Source organism: Odontesthes bonariensis, chromosome 17, assembly GCF_027942865.1.
Source record: "Odontesthes bonariensis isolate fOdoBon6 chromosome 17, fOdoBon6.hap1, whole genome shotgun sequence".
NCBI classification, from domain to species: Eukaryota; Metazoa; Chordata; class Actinopteri; order Atheriniformes; family Atherinopsidae; genus Odontesthes; species Odontesthes bonariensis.
Genome location: NC_134522.1, coordinates 13,938,171 through 13,955,956, shown reverse-complemented (window position 1 = coordinate 13,955,956; position 17,786 = coordinate 13,938,171). Strand labels below are relative to the sequence as shown.

Here is a 17,786-nt window from a genome sequence, read left to right as displayed (position 1 = left end):
CTAGTCAAGAATGACACTTGCAATCGGTTCAACATTTTTATTAATAAATCCGATTTACACACATAATTACATTATTTTCATAGTTTAAAAATGCCTGTTTTTGGCACAAATCTCCCCTTTTAAACAGGACATATTCTTCATAAACAGTATAATATAATTCTACACATGAAAAAAAAAATCTACTTTGTTAATCTTGCTCAATTTTTATAAAAATTCAGTGGCTTATACTCGAGTTTGTCTTGATGTGTTTATATGTAAATTTAACACTCATCTAGATTCCCTACAAGCATCCGTAACAAATACTGTTACTTTCCCGGAATTAATAGGTCATTGCTAAACTTCTCGAGCTTCCCCATAAATGACACTGTGTACAACTGTGATAAACCATTTACATCATTCCCTTGCTGATGGAAACAGGGTAATAAGTCAACGGGTGGTCACTTATTCGGTCACTCATTGTTTTAGTTCTCTAGGAAGACAATCGGTTTAAGCAGACAGAGCACGATCCTCCTGGTACGTTGCTAGGTGTCAACCCAGTGGAGCAGCAGGTCATAAAGAGAGGAGCTCGGCGAGACCTGGCAAGGACTACAAGGCCCCAGAGACACAGCACCAGCGCCACCTCCTGCAGGGGCAACCACACTGCAGTCAGAGCTCATCTCTGGGGAAACAAGGGAGGACAGCAAATGGAAGCGATTCATCAATATATGATTCGGGACTTCAAGGTTTAAGATATTTTCTCACCCTGGCCACTGGTGCCTCTTGTCAGTCAGAGGGACATAAACCACTCCCATCAAAGCTTTCTTGAGGAAGGTGCCGTCACTCTGCCGATCATACTGTTCTAACACCTGACTGCCACCTTCGGGGCCCACTGGGAGAACCAACCGCCCGCCTGGCTTCAGCTGCTCCAACAGCTTCCATAAGGAAAACACAGACAACACAGGTTTCATATTTAGTAGTCAGGAGCTCCTTCACAGCTCAAAACATTCCAAAACGTTGTTTCTGTAGATTCACCATATTACTGTCTGCAAAGCAGATATAGCTCAACTTGTTTTCAAGCTTAACTTACTGTATAAGGTGTTTGTACACCTTAGAGCTATTCTATTCTCACAAGAGTGGAAGCGTGTGTGTGTCCTTACAGCCTTGGGAACAGTAGCTGCAGCCGCACCAACATGAATGGCATCATATGGTGCTCCATCTGGATAGCCAAGTCTTCCATCTCTCACTGTAGACAAATGGAGGCATGGCAGGTCAGTAATTTATAGCTGCGCGGTTTGAACATTAATTATTGAGAATGGTACGACTCTGCTGTCTCCTGACTCACATATGAGTTTGATCCGTCCAGAGGAGAGCAGCTCAGGGTCATCAGCTTGCACATTTTTGACTGACATTTGAACCAGTTCATCAATGTGTTCAATGCCAACAACTCTGCCACTGGGTCCCATCTACACATAAGAGAAAAAAATACAGCTGCCACACTCCGTTATGCAGTATATTTCTTGGGAACTTGTGGGGAAAAATACTAAGTCAATTGTAAGATTTTAAAAGAATCCTGCAAAGTTCATATAAATCTTACCATTCGAGCAAAGCAGGCAGTAAGATATCCACTCCCTGAACCTACATCCAGTGCAGATGCCCCTTCAGTTAGTTTGTCACTTAACAGCTCCAAAGCATGTGCGTGCTGTCGGGTACGACAAACAAAAATGTTGTTGGATTGTACGCATCTAGACAAGTGAATCATTTACTTCCTCCATATGCATCTCAGTTATTGACAACACAGTTCAGTTTGTTACTCACCATGTGTGGTGCACTGATGGTTGCCCTGTAGCCTGTAATAAGAAAACACCAAAAAGCTGATTTGCAGACATCTAGGCTAAAGAAACAGCTATTACTCTGCACCACAGTGTGTTTATCCAAGTATGTGGCACCGGATTGATAAGTGCAATTATGTTCACTGTTCAGACACAAAACAAATCATTGGTGTGTGTGGTTTTTTTTTTGGTTTTTTTTTAAAATACCATCCACCTGAACATTGTTCAGTGGTCTGCCCGAGCAGGACAATGTACTCTGCCACACGGGGAAACTTGCTAAAGAACTATTCAAGGTACACAATAAAAAGTCCCAAGATGTTGATTTGATCCGATGCAGATCAGATTGGGATCCAAGCCAGGTCCACGAAGGCCTGAACCCGCAACCCGTGGGAATTCAAAGACTATTCTGACAACACCATAGATACCAATAAAGTTTCCGTGTCTACAACCCAACGAGTCAGAGCTGCGTTGGTGACACCAGGGCAACCTATACAATATTTAGCGGATGGTTTTCATATTGTTTGTTGATCTTGAAAAGTTTTCTGGGGCTGCATACCTATGGTCTGTGGAGAGTCTGCATAAGGATAGTCTCTAGAGTAAAGCCCTCTGTCAGTGGCCAGCATGGCGTCAAAAACTCTGTCGCTGCGGATCACTCCATGATCTGGAGGAGAAAAGAAAAGAAAAGGATACTGACATAAATAGGATATAGGATGACTTCTCTGTATCGAAGTCTGTTTTCTGTGTTTCTCTTTACTTTATCTCACTTTGTCCACAAGTCTCACCCAGTTTCCCCTGCAGCATCTGACTGCAGCATCTGACTGCAGCCTAACCAAAGTCTATATATGATGCAAACACTCACGCATGTTTGCATAGCAACAACACAGACATCAAAACTCAAGTTCTCGACTGCAGCCCATTACCCCTCAGCCTGCTGATGAGTTCTGGATGTGTTTTACCACTGGACATCCACGCCATGGTCCGGGACAGCAGCACACCCATAGGAACTGCCACAATTGCCAGGCGCAACGCCGCTCGCATCTCCTCCTAAATTGGATCTCCCTGCAGCGACATGATCGTCAACACACAGGTAACTAAATTATTTAACTGTATCCTTTGTATAGTACCGAAGAAGACCATTTGTAAGAGGTCCATTTGTCACATATGCAGGCAGAGCTGCATCAGTGCAAATCAATGTGAAATCAACTTGACAGTTAGCCAGCGAGCTGGTCCAGCTTCATGGTTTACAACTTGCTTAGCAAGCTACGGTTATTTTATGAATGCATAATACCACTAAATAGTCGCTAATATTATGGAATTACCTTTAAGAAGTGTTTCCTAAATAGATTAATTAAACAGAGGTCATTTATGCTTGTTTACCTTGCAGTTGGCCACAGTCCCTTTAAGCTAAGGCTCACTTCCTGATTCCCGTCTTAAGGGCCACAGTAGCTGGCCAATGAGATGCGGATCTTTTCCATTTGGGCGGCATTGATCCAATCACATCTAAAAAGAAAGTTTGATAGGCGGGTACATTGTCCAATCATATGTCCCTAAAAAGTAGTGGGCCGTCTATTGTTATAGTCAGATCGCCGATCATGGATACAGTTAGCTAAAGAAGCTAGACTTTTATCTTTAACTTCATATATAAACAAAAATAGCGGTTAACTTGTCGAGATTGTAACACAGGTAATTTACGTTTGTTGATGTTATGATGAGAAGCTGCTTCAGAGGGATTTTATATGGACATCAGTAATCCATAAAGCAAATTGGTTTCCAGTTTAGCTGTAGAACTAAATCTCGTTGATTTATTTTAATCTGTGGAAAACTACATGTTTCTCCAAGCTGTCTGTTTTAACGCCGTTGAAAGAGCAAGGTGGTTTAAAACAGGCTAACGTTACTTGAAATAACTGAACGGTTCTCTGACATCTGTTTAGTTCGGTGACTGCACCAGAATGATTGAAGACTTCGAGAGTCAGGAGGTCCGGTCCAGCGGTGAGCTGTGGTCCGAAATCTGCTCCTGTCTGCCGGAGATGCAGGCCGTGGCAGCTCCTGAGATCAGCACGGATTTCACAGATTCTTTCCGTCCAGCCACGCAAGGAGTGCAGCTCCACGGACCAGCTAATGGAGCCAATACCGACTCGCCCGGTGCGAATTGGGAACCCATGGAGGACTCTGAGATCTACATAGCCAGTCTAGGTATTTGCCTGCTTCCAACTTCTCTCTGTCCCTTTCTTGAGTGCAGGGCTGGTGTCTGATGTAGGCCTCCCTGTCTTTCAAGCTGTGATGGACTATATAACAAAGGAAACATCATGGTAAAACACAATGAAGAGTCCTCATTATAGGGCTGAAATGCTATTTGTGTAAAAACATGAAAAAAGTTCCAGCATCGTTACTAATGCATCAGCACCAAAGCTTTGCTTGTGTCAAACACTGTATCAGGCTGTAGCACTAGTTTTGAAATGGAAAAAGAGTCAATTTGCAATTTTGACATTTAAAAGCTTGAATGACTCTCAGAATGATTTCTAATCAGTTTTTCAGTCAACCCAACATCCTTTTTTTATCTTAAAGTTGAATACAAGTTGGATCTTCTTACAATTTCAAACGTCTTTTATACAAATTAGTCTGAGATCCACCTGAGAGACGCAGTGAAAATAAATTGAACTATACCTACCTCTGAAAATTAGTGGAGTAGAAGTATAAGGATCAAAAATTAGAATCACTCAAGTTTAGTATAAGAACCCCAGTTTTTGTTGTTGTACGGGTGTCTGCATGAGAGCTAGGTCTTCAAAATCTATACAAAATAAAACAGTTTATTAATAACAGTTTACTTTAAAACTGTTTATCCAGTAAGAAAACAAAGTCTACACAAAATAGTCTGGACAAAATACAATCAATTATAAAGGAAAAGAGATGTGCAAGACCAGTAACCGACTAAAGAAGGGCTTAAAAGTTGCAATATTTTACAAACAAATGGAACTCATTGTGTGAAATAGCTACTCTTTTCTTTCAGTGTTTATAAAAGCATGTGGTTAATCTCAGATTGAAATAATCTACTAGCCTCTGTTACAAACAATTGCAGAAAATCGCGCATGAAAACAAACATTTTAGGGATATTTTCTTTTAAAATGTTAGACGTGAGCAAATCCTCTCGTGGTTGTTTTGCACACCAAGGATTTTAAAAGATACGTGAGCAAAGCACTAAAGTCGGACACAGCTGGGAGAAATTGGCTGGAATAAATGGGGAATAAAGCGTGATATAGTGACGTGCCGTGTCTGTACACTCACACCGATCATCCCACTGGTCTGTCTTGATGCTAGATCTAAAATACTTAAACTTTGTCTACATTTTGCTGCAGAAAACCGCTTGAAGAAGATAAAGGGCCAGTCCAGTGATGTGACCTCCAGGGACATGCTGCGCTCTCTGTCTCAAGCTAAGAAAGAATGCTGGGATAGATTCCTGCATGATGCACAGACCTCAGAGCTCTTCCAGGGTAGTGACATGGATGAGAGGTAGGACTTGCAAGGGGAAAGGGATGAATGAAACACCTGACAGTATGTGGCAGAAGGTTCAGCAGTATTTGGCCCTACAGACCTTCTCTCACCACAACACCCCTGATTGTTTGTGTGCCTCGCTCCTCAGTGCTCTCGAACACTTCAAGAGGTGGCTGATCCCAGAAAAGGTGGCCATTAGTGCAGAGGAGCTGGAATTCCTTCTGAGGCCATCGGAGAGCAAAGAACCGGCGGAATCGAATCCTACGCAAAACGGGGAGGAGACGGAGGGTGAGACACAGAAACCTGAAGAAGAAGACGACGACGCCCACAGCCCAGAGAAATGAGTGACAGACGGAATGATTTAAGAACTGATTTGTTGTGTAAAGGTAACTTGTGACTCCCCCGTGGTTATTTGGAGCTGTGTTATGTCAAAACAGTGTTGCGGCCAACCTTCTATTACCTGCTGTCAGTGAAGCATTTACAGCCTGTCTTCACCCTCTCGACTCCCAGCAACTGAGTGTTTAATACTTATTCATTCATTTGTGTGTTTTTTTTCTGTGTTGTTCATCGGTTCAGTCTCATTACACCTTGCAAGTGATTTACATTTTTTTTTCGTGTTGTAGCATCTAGTCTATTAATGTTACTCAACTTGAAATAAACGTGCCGTTGTTAATGAGGGATCACGTGCAGAGTAAATGTAAGCAAAGCACTGTACCGCGGAGGCAGAATTTCTCCCTTTTGAAAGATGGTGACAACTAGTTAAGAAATGAATGAGACTGATGCTATGTATTCCAGAAAATATTGTAACATATGTAAGATTTTAATTTTTACCATGCTGATTTTACACAAAATCTTAGCCGTGTTTCAATAAAACAATTAGAAATCGATTCTGATCACTTTACTGCTCGCTGCCTGAAACAAGGACACTTAGATTGAGTCTGAAGGCTGAGGTATGAATTAAATAAAATCTGTGTGTGTGTGTGGCCTAATTCGTGATTTGCCTGCGCAACAAATTAATCTCTAGAGGAATGTTTTGATTATAATTATGTCTGAAGGTTCATCTGGTTTGTTTTATTTACAAGGCAATGCCACGTGAACAAAGGTCTTCAAGTATAGAAGTATGTGAAAGCACAAAAGGGAAAGCACGGCCTCAGTGAAGCAGTTTGCTCCTCTGGTCTGTCTCTGACCGTGGCAGCAAGGAACCAAATTTAATTAATCTATTATTTTACAAGCCAAAGTCTTACAGCAGTCGCAGGAAGTACAAACCAGCCTGTGACTTGGTTTCATAACATCCCCTGTGGCTCTAAAAAAGCTGCATTTAAGACTATGTACCATAATACTCTGTGTAGTGGAGGATTATTAGAAACTATTTATCCTGGGAAAGGTAGATAAATAATAATTTAAAAAAAAAAAGGTCAGATGTGTATATCATATATTCAAAATGGACATTATTCTTGGAGTCAGCAGTACTTTTCAGGGTGTGAACACGTATTCTATCTTTCTGTAGTCAAATGTAATCTTTTAGAATTGTGAAATGAAAGCATTTTACCTTTATCCAACCAAAATAAGTAGCTTGAAATGTAATAATTTGAAGTAATATACCAAGCCCAGCTTACTTATCTAACGCTGAAGAGTACATGTGCACATAAGCACCCTTAGGTTTAGATGGACAGAAATCTCATCAGTTCTTTCAATTTCCGCGCCTTGTACATTGCAGTACTTCATAAAGGCTTTTTGATTTCTACTCCAACATCAGTCTTACATTTAAACAGTGGCATGGCTCCATTAATCTCAGTGGTCTGCAGAGACTCTGCCAGCTCTGCTATAACACCACACATCCTCAACAACCAAGGTCTTAAATGAAACTGAAATAAGAATCAGGACACCACCGAAATTTTGGGGTTGTCCTGAGTCTTTTTGCTCCCCAGTTCAAAATGGTTTATTCCCAGAAAAGTCCATTTCATATTGTATGCAGGCAGAGTACTAATGGCTCAGTGTATCTAATTAAGATCAGTATCTATCTAATTTAATGTAGTGATTTATTTAAGTAAAGTCAGGAGACAACCTTTGTCAAAGTGCTTTGACGTAATCAACCTTCACATGTAGCCTGTAAAGGACCAATTAAAGGGCTTTAATTGGGACACAGGTATTGTTTACTTTACCAGGGTCCATGGTTACCCCTGATATAATAGAATCTCTTGATATGTTCCTATCTTCATCAAAAACATGTAAAAGCTTGACCCACGATTTCTTCCATACGCATTTCCTAATCACGTAAAGGTAAAATCAGTCGCCTGGTATTAATCTATGCAAAAATATCCTTTTGCACAGCGAGAGTCAAGCACATAGATCAAGTTTTTGAGAGATATTTTTAAGAAATTGGGGCTGCAGATAGACAGATGTGTTTCTATAGCAGGTGGTGATGATACTGGTTATGGGAAATTCTGGATTTTTATTTCTTCTTTAAACTTAACGACCATAATTGCTGGTAACTTTGTAAGATTTTTTTTCATATACCCAAACTCTACAGAAGTCTTTACACTTTATGAGTAAGAACATTTGCTTTCAAAAAGATTTGTTGGAATCTTCTGCAGGTTTTATGAGTTTCCCGCTTTAGCCAGCTGGATTTTAATGCTCTAAACGCTCCAAAGACTGGAACAAATGGCAATGAGAAAATAAGCAGTATCTCCAGTTTTATGGTGAATCTTTTCTCCCTCACTTAGAATTTCTAAAATAATGTATGATATGGAGGGCCTTTTGAAAGTTTTCTGACCCTTTAAGTTTTCCATTTGTTCACTAACAGATCTTAATGTGGTTATAATTATTTTTCCTCATCAATATAAACACATTATAACCCACACAATTTTCCACAACGGTAAAGCAGGGACTTTTTCCTGATGATTAAAACCTAAAATGAATATTCCACTGAGCTCTGGTGTGTACTACAGTACTTCTATGTGGTCCTTGAATTATTTAAAACCTTGACTGGACTCAATCTAAGTGCCTAAAGTGAATTCAAGAAAGGGATTGCAGCATAAGTCCGGTAGTTAGATGCTACCATCAAGGAGACAAGTCAGGATGGAGGGGGAGGCAGGATGCATAAAGACAGTGGGCAAACCTAAAAAAAGAAGAAACCGAGAAAAACTTTAGCCAGAGTGAGTGATCAGAACCTCTTTTGAGTGTGAGTGAAGCTCTACTTCAACAAGAAAACAACCTGAAGCATAAAGACAAGAAGACACTGGAGTGGCTTCAAGTAAACTATGTCCAAGTCCTGGAGTGAAAGTCCGGAATCCGGCCTCGAATGTAGCAGAGCATCTCTGACCCTCCCCATCAAACCAGGTTTAGCAATTTATTTTCATTTTGTTCTTGTGGAAAATTGTGTGATGAGGGAGAAATGAACAGAAACTTTTCCAAGGCGAGTTTAAAAACAAAAAATGTGGAGGACTTGAACAAGTCTGAAAACTACTCATAGGCACTATGCATTTCATTGTGTACACTCAGCTCAACAGCACTGCAAACACAAATCTACAAAATGACCGCAAAGTTCAATCAACTTCTCTCCTAAACAGTATGTATGAGGCCTCAATATTTCTTCCCCCTAAAGCTACTTAGACGTTGCCTTTTGAGTGTAGCTCTGACAAAATTAATTCAACCAGGGAAAATCATTAGTGTGTTAGTAAAGGCTTGACTTCATTCCCTATTATATCTCAATTCAGCTGCTCTCTATGACATGAAAGCCTTTGGGAACCCCTTGACCAGCCAGCCATCTCCAAGGACCCATAAGATTGAAAGCATAAAATCAACTGAGCTCTGTCCTTTTTCCCCCCCTCGAGTGGAAGCCATACTCTTGCTATTCCAGTTTGAACAATTGACTAAACAATTCTGTCACAGCAGCACAGTCTTACTCCAGAATATGTAATATCTATGTTGGTCCACAGCACAAAATGGCTCCAAACTTGGAGAATGCCTACAGCATGTCAATGTTTTGCATCCCATTAAACTATGGTTTAATGTTCAAAAATGGCAAAATGACTTTTTCAAGGCTCCAAAAAAATACTACACGCCCCATTGCCACCAACCCAGGAGGGGGTAGAAGGTTACAAGTCAGAAGCAGACAACCAAGTTCAAGTAAAATTCAAACCAATATTATCCAAGGAATTTTCTCTTTTCAACTCCACCATCCCTCATGGCTGGTGTGGGACCAACCATTTTTTTTTTTTTTTTAATTTACAACAAACCTAAAAACTAACAAAAGGGCAAAGAAAAACAATATTATGTCCTGAACATGCAGACAAACACACTTATTACACATTTTCTTGTGAGACTGGACTGGTTGCTTCAATGTGCCATGTGCTGATAGGTAGAGTAAAATGATAGATAATAGTGTGGGGGCCTCAAATGACAGGAAATTCAAATTTGATTGGCACCTCTCCTTTAATAAAATCACAGGAAGGTGTTCATAAAAACATCCACTTGTGACGTCCAATGAGAACATGAACTTTACCATCCTCTTTGTATCTACCCAGTTTTAGTTTTCGAATGTTTTCATGGGTGGATTTTTATAACTTTGAGTAAACCCCTAGAAACAAGAGTGCTGGTACTGCACTCTAGCAAGGAAATTACAAATAGAAATGCTTTAAAGCGGCTGTATTGTCGAATGAAAGCGTGACCACTAATGTTGTGATGGCACAAATTAAATTTCATAATGGGATGCCCCTCCAAGGCCACAAGTTCCCTACACCCCGCAAATCTCTAGACCCACAACATAATCTGCGTTGAGGTCAGTCTCTGTCACCTCATCAGGAAAGCTCAAAGATATTCCTCCAAGCAAGGCCCCCTGTTAATAAAGTGGGTCCCAGCAGCAGAAACAGCCTACTTGACCTGTTCCAGCTGAAGGAAGTCTTGGTAAACAGGATATGCTGAAGGAAAAACATTTCTAAACAAAACTGAAACATCACTGTGCTGGTCCCTGGGCTGAGATTTTCAGATTTTGGGGGATTCGTTTTTCTATGAAGCTATTTATGATGGAGAGCAGTAGTAGCAGTCACACTCAAAAGTTGGCTTTATTAGGAACTTAACTGGATTATGATTCTGTAATCCCTCTATAACAAAGCCAGGGTATCTGGTACCTGAATATCAGGTATTTGTTAACAGCAATTTAGGGCTTGTAAAATTGAACGTGAAATTAAGAATGACTGATTGCCCTCACTCATTCAGCACCCAATCCCTTAAAAAACAGATCATAGCTGGCTCCATCTTGTAGACCCGCATGGGACCACTTATGTTTGTACAGTGGACGGACGGTTTGTTGGTTCTTCCCATGGCATTCTTGAGTGTTACAGTATAAAAGGAAGGTGAATAGTCTGGAAGTCTGCTGTGACTGTCACGTGCCACACATTAGTCTACATTTACCAAACCAGCTTATCCCGTACAACAGCGTTCGCCATAAGACCTTGAGGTGGTACCACATACAGTTTTATTAGTGTGTGGATGTTGCAGCAATAAAAAGTTACATTCTACACAAGGAACTCATCAGACAGGAGAAAGAATAGCCCAGCTGGCCTTCTTGGAGAAATTCACAGCTCAGCAGTCTAATAATTCGACCAAAATTGCTCCTAATAACCGCAGTCCTGTTCCCATCAGTGCACAGAATCCAATAGAAAAGCACCCAAGGGAAGGAGTGGAGAGGCAGAGAGCTCTGAAGGACACCAACATTTTGATATGTGTTGCAAGAAATGAAAAAACAAATCCCCAAAAAACATCTCAAATGTGTAAAAAGATAGGTAGTTTTAGTGTTCTGTATAACAGAGATTTTCAGATTTTTTTCATGTGCATTGGAAGCCTGATGCAACAAATGTGCAGCTCGTGGTAAACATTCGCACATAGTGTAACAAGTCTAAATTATTGGTTAGGATCTCACAAAACTTTAAGCTTTAAATTGAATGAAAAGGAAATCATGCAACAACATAAATGATACAAGGTAAGAGGGAAAAATGTCGCGGCACTTGGTGCAAATGAAACTCAAATGACAACCGCACCTCGTGTATAAGTCATGGACATTTTATGCTCAAAATGTCATCGTTATTATGTAATACAAGCTAACGCTACAAAACAACCACACAACTTTATTGCCTCAACCTCAATTTGATACTATAGCACGTTCACAACCAGCCTTCTGATGTGAAGTCCAGTGTCAATGAGTTGTGCCCCGGATCACCCTTTAACACTCACTTAATGTATCCCAGTGTCACGCTGGGTTTGTGTGGCCCTGATAACAGGACTCATAATTCTTAAATTGGTTTTGGTATTATGAATACTTAATGTGTGCTCCAGGAGAAAGATCGTGGCTTATGTCTTATTGGTTCAATTTGGACATGATTTCTAAAACATTGGTATCTGGGTGTGTTTGTCTATTACCTGTCAGCTTTGTGAAGAACCTCACAGCTGGAAACGTGACATCATTCATTCATCGTTTAGGGTAGGTAAGGACCCAGATGATTTTCACGGCTCTTTCCCTCTGCTGAGTCTGTTTCCAGTTAAATCGTGACAATATTTGACAATATTACTGGCATGAATAATTGTGCCCAGACATATTATAAGTCCCCTCCTTTAATTAGAAATCTACACATTTATAAAGTAGCATTTAAAGAATACAAGAGTATTTAAAGATGATTATTTAATTTCTACTCCACGGGAGGTGACGCACTGTCACAAATGCTTACTGTGTGGTGTGTGTGATAGAGAGACAGAGAGAGAGAAACAGCACACCTCTTTATTCTGAAGCAGAGCGCTCTGCAGTGAAGAGGTAAGGCTGCACAACACCAGGAAAGAGGACGCAAACAGGTGCCGAGCCGTCTGCCTGACACTTCACTGACATCTCAAAGAGGTACTTTTACCGTTAATATGCACTTAAAATTTTTCATTGTCATACATCTTTCCATTTACAGAAACAAATGTTTCTTTACAACAAGTTTTAAATCAGGAAATTTCTCAGTTGTATATGCTTCTTTATATATTTATGTCGTTGTTGTGTGGTCAGGTTGTCACTGATAAGGTAGTCGAGGCTCTGAGCACATTCAGCATGGTAGGAGTACCAGTTTCCACTGCCTGACTGTGATGTACAAATTTAACCTGAAACATTCTGACAGTTTTGGAACAGAAATACAATAGAATTCTGACAAATATTGTAGTCGGAGGGTCAGAAATGAACACGTTGTGGGGCAACTGTCCCAATTTGCTTCAGCACAACTTCAATTTCAGCTTATCTGACCAGATTTGTTTTGTATTTATTTTTTTGATAGTTGATGCTGATTGTGTTCTATCAATACAAAGAAAGGGAGTATGCTCTGTATCCACTTCTGTTGTCAAAAGGACACCCTTCACCTTGATCTAATTTAGAAAAATGAAATATAAAAGATTTGCATCCAAATCTTCTAATTATAGCTTCATTCTGCAGCCACAGAATGCAAAATGAATCATCATTCATGCCCTTTTCATAGTGGTGTAGCAGCGGTTGAGTATGTTTATTTAATCACTCAGCCCTTTCTGGATCACGTCTTAAGTTTTGATTTCGTATACAGATGTAGAGATGTACCAGTCCACATTTCTTGGGGTTCCGATCTGATTCCAATACCTGAATTTAGATATCTGCCCATATGATACAGTTTCATAGTTCTTGGACTCAAATGATGAGATCATCTTTAATTTTGTCCTGCATCACTATGTTTTGAACACTATTAAGTAAAAACTTCAGTCATATTTAGTCAACATTGGTATTCACATGTTGTGAATCTGTGCAATGTATTGAGTGCATGCATGAGTGGAATACATCTTTTAACAAGGATTTCTACACAAATGACAACTCTCCTTGTTTTGTAGCTGTCATCCTATCACAATAATGCGATGCAAATATTCGGCCACTCAAACTATCCTCTCCCGTTGCTTAAGTAAAGTTTATTAATATGAACAAAAATGCATTTCCTCATGGTGAACACTAGGGGGCATAATCTAATATTATGCATAAAAACATGCATTTTTGGAAACAAGCCATTCAAAGATGTGTGTATAAAGAGTTTGGCGATTGTGTGTTTAAGAGATGACGTAAATGTGCTGTAAGCACAAGATTTGACATTTTTTCATGACATTGACAACATAAATAAAGATAGTAAATAAATAAATGATGTCTTTTAAACATTATTGACATCCTTTTAATGGTGTTGAGGAAGGCTAACTGTAATGACTAATACAGCGGCCTGTGTATTTCCAGGATGTTAAATCAAGCCTGCCCCCTGCTTGATGTTTTCTAACAGGCTGCAGAATCCAACATCTTCCTCGACAAAAAGTGGTTGATCGCTAACACAGAGAGACTTTTCTGTAATCCATTTAGCCTTCCTGTTTTTTTCGCTGAAGCTCATCATTCCTCAGGAAAACATCAGTGAGTTTCCTCTTTGGTTGTAACCAACACTACACAACTTTTATTCCTTGGTATACTTGCTTTACAAACATAACATGTTTTCTCTGTTTATACACTAAAATACCTCCAAATGAAGAACATTTTGAGCTCGTAGACCGCTATCTCTGCCAACTGGCTTAGAGGCAAGTTCCATCTTCACCTGTACAGTATATCTAGACTCTGAGAAATCCAAATATACCTGGAGACAAATACAAAAAAGATTTAAAAATAGTTTTGATTTGTGTATAACTAATGAGTAACTTATTCTGCCTTTTATAATATAATGACACTGAGGAGTTTCCATCCATTTGTGGATCGGGACACTGTTCAGTGACATCAGTCCGATATCCAATCCATGAATCACATCTGTATCGGAGCCCGATATCTATACTGGATGAGATTGGTCCCACTTCTGAAGAGATGCTTCAGCACGTATTCAGTGAGAATCTTTGACAATTAGTTTGATTTTTAAAATATAAAGAACTGAAGCCACAGAAATTCACATGGCGTAGACAAATTTCTGACTGGTTATGAAAACCAAAGTAGCAAAGGCGAGATATACAAGATTTGGAGAGGCAGGATGAATAAAAGGTGGTAAGTAAACAGATGTGTTAGCAATACTAACAGAGACAAAAAAGCCTTTTCATTTATCTTTTTTTTTCAGCTTTTTCAAAGAAATCGATTGAGAGGTTTGAAGTGGTCACTAATTATTCAGTTCAGATGTGACTCATCAGCATTCATACCTTATCATGAAGACAGTTATCAAATAATAATGTTGTCCATTAAGTGATGCATATGCTACATGAGTAAATGCTACTATATATGAGGAATATGCTGGTAATTTATACCTGGTGCATAATTAACAGCTTGTTATTGATTCACCCCTCCACAGCTATGGACTGGGAGAAGGCATTGAATCAGTCCAGGGTGAACTCCACTGACTCAGCCTCTGATTCTTCCTCCTCTTTTTTCTCATCCTGCTCCAACTCTACTCACCTCATCTTCTCGCCCACCGTGCTATCAGCCCCCTCCTTTGCTGGCGTTGACCTTCTGTTCAGTCTGAAGCTACTCTTCATCCCCCTCTACTCTGCTGTGGTCCTGATTGCGTGCTCCGGAAACCTGCTTCTCCTCTTTCTCATCTGGCGCAACAAGAAACGACACAACACTACAAATTTTCTCATTAGCAACCTAGCGCTCGTTGACCTGGTAATGTGCCTCTTCTGTGTCCCTTTGACAGCATCCTATGCTTTCGACAGGCGTGGATGGGTGTTTGGATACCACATGTGTCATGTTGTCACTGTCATGCAGTCTGCAGCTGTCTATGCAGCAGTCTTATCCCTTATGGCTATCGCAGTGGATCGCTATGTAGTTGTGGCTTATCCCATCCGAAAAAGAGCAGGCTGCCAGTTCTGCGGGGCTCTGGTAGTCCTGATCTGGCTGTCCTCCCTGGCTTTATCCACACCTATAGCAATGCACACTGTCTACTTGGACCTGCACGCTGCAGGCCTGGAGATGCATGTATGTGAGGAGTTCTGGGATGGCCAGGAGCAAGGCCGCTTCATTTACTCTTGTTTCAGCCTCTTCTTCTCCTACTTTGTCCCATTGGCTGCCGTCTCCATTTCCTACTGTGCTATATCCTACCACTTGAAGAAGAGGACCACGTCTGGTTTGACTGCATGTTCAGAGCTGAGGTCTGCACGGGCTGCCTGGAGTAGACGTAGGAGGAAAACCTTCTGCCTGCTGCTGGTGTCCGTTCTCTGTTTTGCCTTCTCCTGGCTTCCCTTACAGGTGCATGAATAAAACAAGAAATAAATGGTTTGATTAACTGATATATATTACAGATGTATAAATTCTTAATGAAACAATAGCATCACTTAAACGTATCTTGCGAATTAGAAAATCAGATCAAAGCCACTTCCAACCCCATTTCCTTAAAAGTTACATTGGACACTGGTTAAAGTGCTCATTACAGAATGTAATGATATGAAAATCATTTAAACTCTAGATTCAATAGAGAATAGTACAAATGTTGAAACCTAGACACGCTATTGTTATGTAAAAACTGTAGAAACAGCTGTCTGCATGTTCTATTAGAGCTTGAAGCCTACATTTAACCCTTACTTGACAATTACGTACGTACTTGACAAAAAATACTTGTCGTTAGAGGCAGGCTTGCTGTTTCACACACCCTCCAGTTTGTGTACTATCTGCTAACATAGCTTGATTTTTAACAGACATGAAAATTGTGACTATCCTCTTAGTCTCAGCAAGAACAATAAAGCATATTTAATAAATCTTCTCCTTTTTAGGATGTATGTGATTTCCAGGATATTTTACCTTTGATTAATGTTTGAAATAACTATCTTTACCTCACAGGTGGTGAATCTGATCCGTGACCTGGACACAGATTTCTCCATCTTGGGAAAGAATTACGTAAATATCATCCAAGTATCGGCTCACCTGCTCGCCATGAGCTCCACCTGCTACAACCCTTTCATTTATGCCTCATTACACGATAAGTTCCTCTCCTACTTGTTTCTCCACTTCCTGTCTCGGCGGAAAGGAAAAGGAAAAGACAGAAGTCAAGGGTCAAGCATCCCGACAGCGTCGCACAGGATGCAGCGCCTTCACACCTCCACCATTGTAGCAGACTTACCAGGTGCTGCCGTGAGTGACAGTGTTCTACAAGAAAACCCTTGAGTTGTTTTTCAGTTGATCGGACACAACAATTTTACCAGCCGGTGTTTATTCAGCTCAGCTTCATTAAAACCACTTTAATCAGATTTGATGCAGCTTGCATCTTCTTTTCTCCAGATTTGATATGAGTCTCGTCTGCATTTATACTGATAGGCGACCAGAGAGAAAAGAGAGTTGATTCAAAGAATCATTAAAACACCTAAATTCTCAAACTGGGGGTGTAACAGGCACAATGTGTGCAGCTGGTCATGGACACAAAACAATACAGGTGTACAAACATCCATCTGCTTCTATGTAATTGATTTGAACGTGGTTTCCTTATATTTCTAACAAATGTATACGTTTGATAGTCTCTTTTACAGTGAATAATACCCCGTTGTTGGCTTTTCACCCTTGACTTTTAAAGAATACATTATAAAGTTTATAGTTTTTTGTCTAATTGTTGTGCATCTATTCTTGTGACTTACAGATAAAATAATATATGTTATCTATTAGATAATCCACATATACCTTGTCATTTTTTCTCTACCTTAGAGATAGTGCATTTGAGAAAGTATATGCAGATAATAGTTGCAATATCCTGACAATATAATATGATAGTGTTTAGTAAAACTCAGTAAAGCGGTTACTGCAAATAATCTTTCTTTCTCATGTCATTTATATTGGAAAGGGATGAAATAAGACTATGAAACATATCTGTAATAAAGACTGAATAATATATTTTGTATCATTCTTGGTCTTGTATCAGTGAACGCTTTATGCACTTCATGCGTCAGCTGTGGCATTTGTTGAACACAGCATGTGCACAATATTTATAGACAGTGACAAGAAAAAAAAAGATCATGATGGTATGTTATAGTTTCTGAACATTTCAGTGAATGAACAAACCCACAGGGTTTGCAGCCTCGCTAGACTTGATCTTTGCAAAGTAAATGCAGAATGAAATGATGTTAAATGCCTGACAAATATAAAATATTTCACCAGTTACATTTTCAAATTCTGCTGAGCGCTCCAGCTATTCTCCAACTGTAGCTTAAACTGTATGAAATCATTTTAAATATGAAATAACTATCAGGTACTTCTGTCTTCTGATGCTGTCACATTTCCCTTAGGGATCTAAATTGCATGTGGGGAATTTCATACGTGCACTGCACCACTGAGTCACAACCTATACTGATGGAGCTGAACATAATTGAACACAAGCAGTGAAACAAGCCTTCTGATGAGTGAGTGCAAGACTGGAGAATTACTCCGCTTCTCTGGCCTCATATGTGAAGCTGCCATGACCCAAGCCATTTGGGAGCTCTCAAGTTGTAACAAGCTAAGACATTTTCCCTTTG

General features: G+C 40.0%; 3 protein-coding genes across 6 annotated transcripts; 2 read left to right on the top strand and 1 right to left on the bottom strand.

Annotated features, from left to right (window-relative positions):
• Nucleotides 1–22: 22 nt before the first annotated feature.
• On the bottom strand, nucleotides 23–3,286 carry pcmtl (l-isoaspartyl protein carboxyl methyltransferase, like). 3 transcript variants are annotated; one of them, XM_075448104.1, is made up of 9 exons: nucleotides 3,186–3,286; nucleotides 2,729–2,867; nucleotides 2,365–2,469; nucleotides 1,795–1,826; nucleotides 1,574–1,678; nucleotides 1,322–1,442; nucleotides 1,137–1,222; nucleotides 742–911; nucleotides 23–658 (listed from the first exon to the last, which is right to left on the bottom strand). In XM_075448104.1, exons 2-9 carry the CDS (start codon nucleotides 2,844–2,846, stop codon nucleotides 646–648), a joined length of 750 nt encoding a protein of 249 aa, XP_075304219.1. In that variant the 5' UTR covers nucleotides 2,847–2,867; nucleotides 3,186–3,286; the 3' UTR covers nucleotides 23–645. The 3 variants fall into 3 exon arrangements, with proteins under 3 accessions (XP_075304219.1, XP_075304217.1, XP_075304218.1); XM_075448102.1 differs by having other exon boundaries at nucleotides 23–622; XM_075448103.1 differs by lacking the exon at nucleotides 3,186–3,286 and having other exon boundaries at nucleotides 23–622; nucleotides 2,729–3,037.
• Nucleotides 2,779–6,184, top strand: ccdc32 (coiled-coil domain containing 32). 2 transcript variants are annotated; one of them, XM_075448105.1, is made up of 4 exons: nucleotides 2,779–2,895; nucleotides 3,740–4,001; nucleotides 5,162–5,315; nucleotides 5,446–6,184. In XM_075448105.1, exons 1-4 carry the CDS (start codon nucleotides 2,878–2,880, stop codon nucleotides 5,639–5,641), a joined length of 630 nt encoding a protein of 209 aa, XP_075304220.1. In that variant the 5' UTR covers nucleotides 2,779–2,877; the 3' UTR covers nucleotides 5,642–6,184. The 2 variants fall into 2 exon arrangements, with proteins under 2 accessions (XP_075304220.1, XP_075304221.1); XM_075448106.1 differs by lacking the exon at nucleotides 2,779–2,895 and adding an exon at nucleotides 3,366–3,491.
• A 5,916-nt stretch (nucleotides 6,185–12,100) lies between these two features.
• Nucleotides 12,101–17,034, top strand: prlh2r (prolactin releasing hormone 2 receptor). The gene is made up of 3 exons (XM_075448127.1): nucleotides 12,101–12,183; nucleotides 14,642–15,537; nucleotides 16,126–17,034. The coding sequence occupies exons 2-3, from the start codon at nucleotides 14,644–14,646 to the stop codon at nucleotides 16,447–16,449; spliced, it is 1,218 nt and encodes a 405-aa protein (XP_075304242.1). The 5' UTR covers nucleotides 12,101–12,183; nucleotides 14,642–14,643; the 3' UTR covers nucleotides 16,450–17,034.
• The last annotated feature ends 752 nt before the right edge of the window (nucleotides 17,035–17,786 follow it).

Coding starts and splice junctions, on each gene's coding strand:
- pcmtl (XM_075448102.1), bottom strand. CDS start 2,846: ATGCGAGCGGCGTTGCGCCTGGCAATTGTGGCAGTTCCTATGGGTGTG. Junction 1,679..1,794: donor CCATCAGTGCACCACACATG/GTGAGTAACAAA, acceptor CGTACCCGACAG/CACGCACATGCTTTGGAGCT. Junction 623..741: donor AAGAGGCACCAGTGGCCAGG/GTGAGAAAATAT, acceptor TTGCCCCTGCAG/GAGGTGGCGCTGGTGCTGTG.
- ccdc32 (XM_075448105.1), top strand. Junction 4,002..5,161: donor GATCTACATAGCCAGTCTAG/GTATTTGCCTGC, acceptor ATTTTGCTGCAG/AAAACCGCTTGAAGAAGATA. Junction 5,316..5,445: donor GGTAGTGACATGGATGAGAG/GTAGGACTTGCA, acceptor CTCGCTCCTCAG/TGCTCTCGAACACTTCAAGA.
- prlh2r (XM_075448127.1), top strand. CDS start 14,644: ATGGACTGGGAGAAGGCATTGAATCAGTCCAGGGTGAACTCCACTGAC. Junction 15,538..16,125: donor TCTCCTGGCTTCCCTTACAG/GTGCATGAATAA, acceptor TTTACCTCACAG/GTGGTGAATCTGATCCGTGA.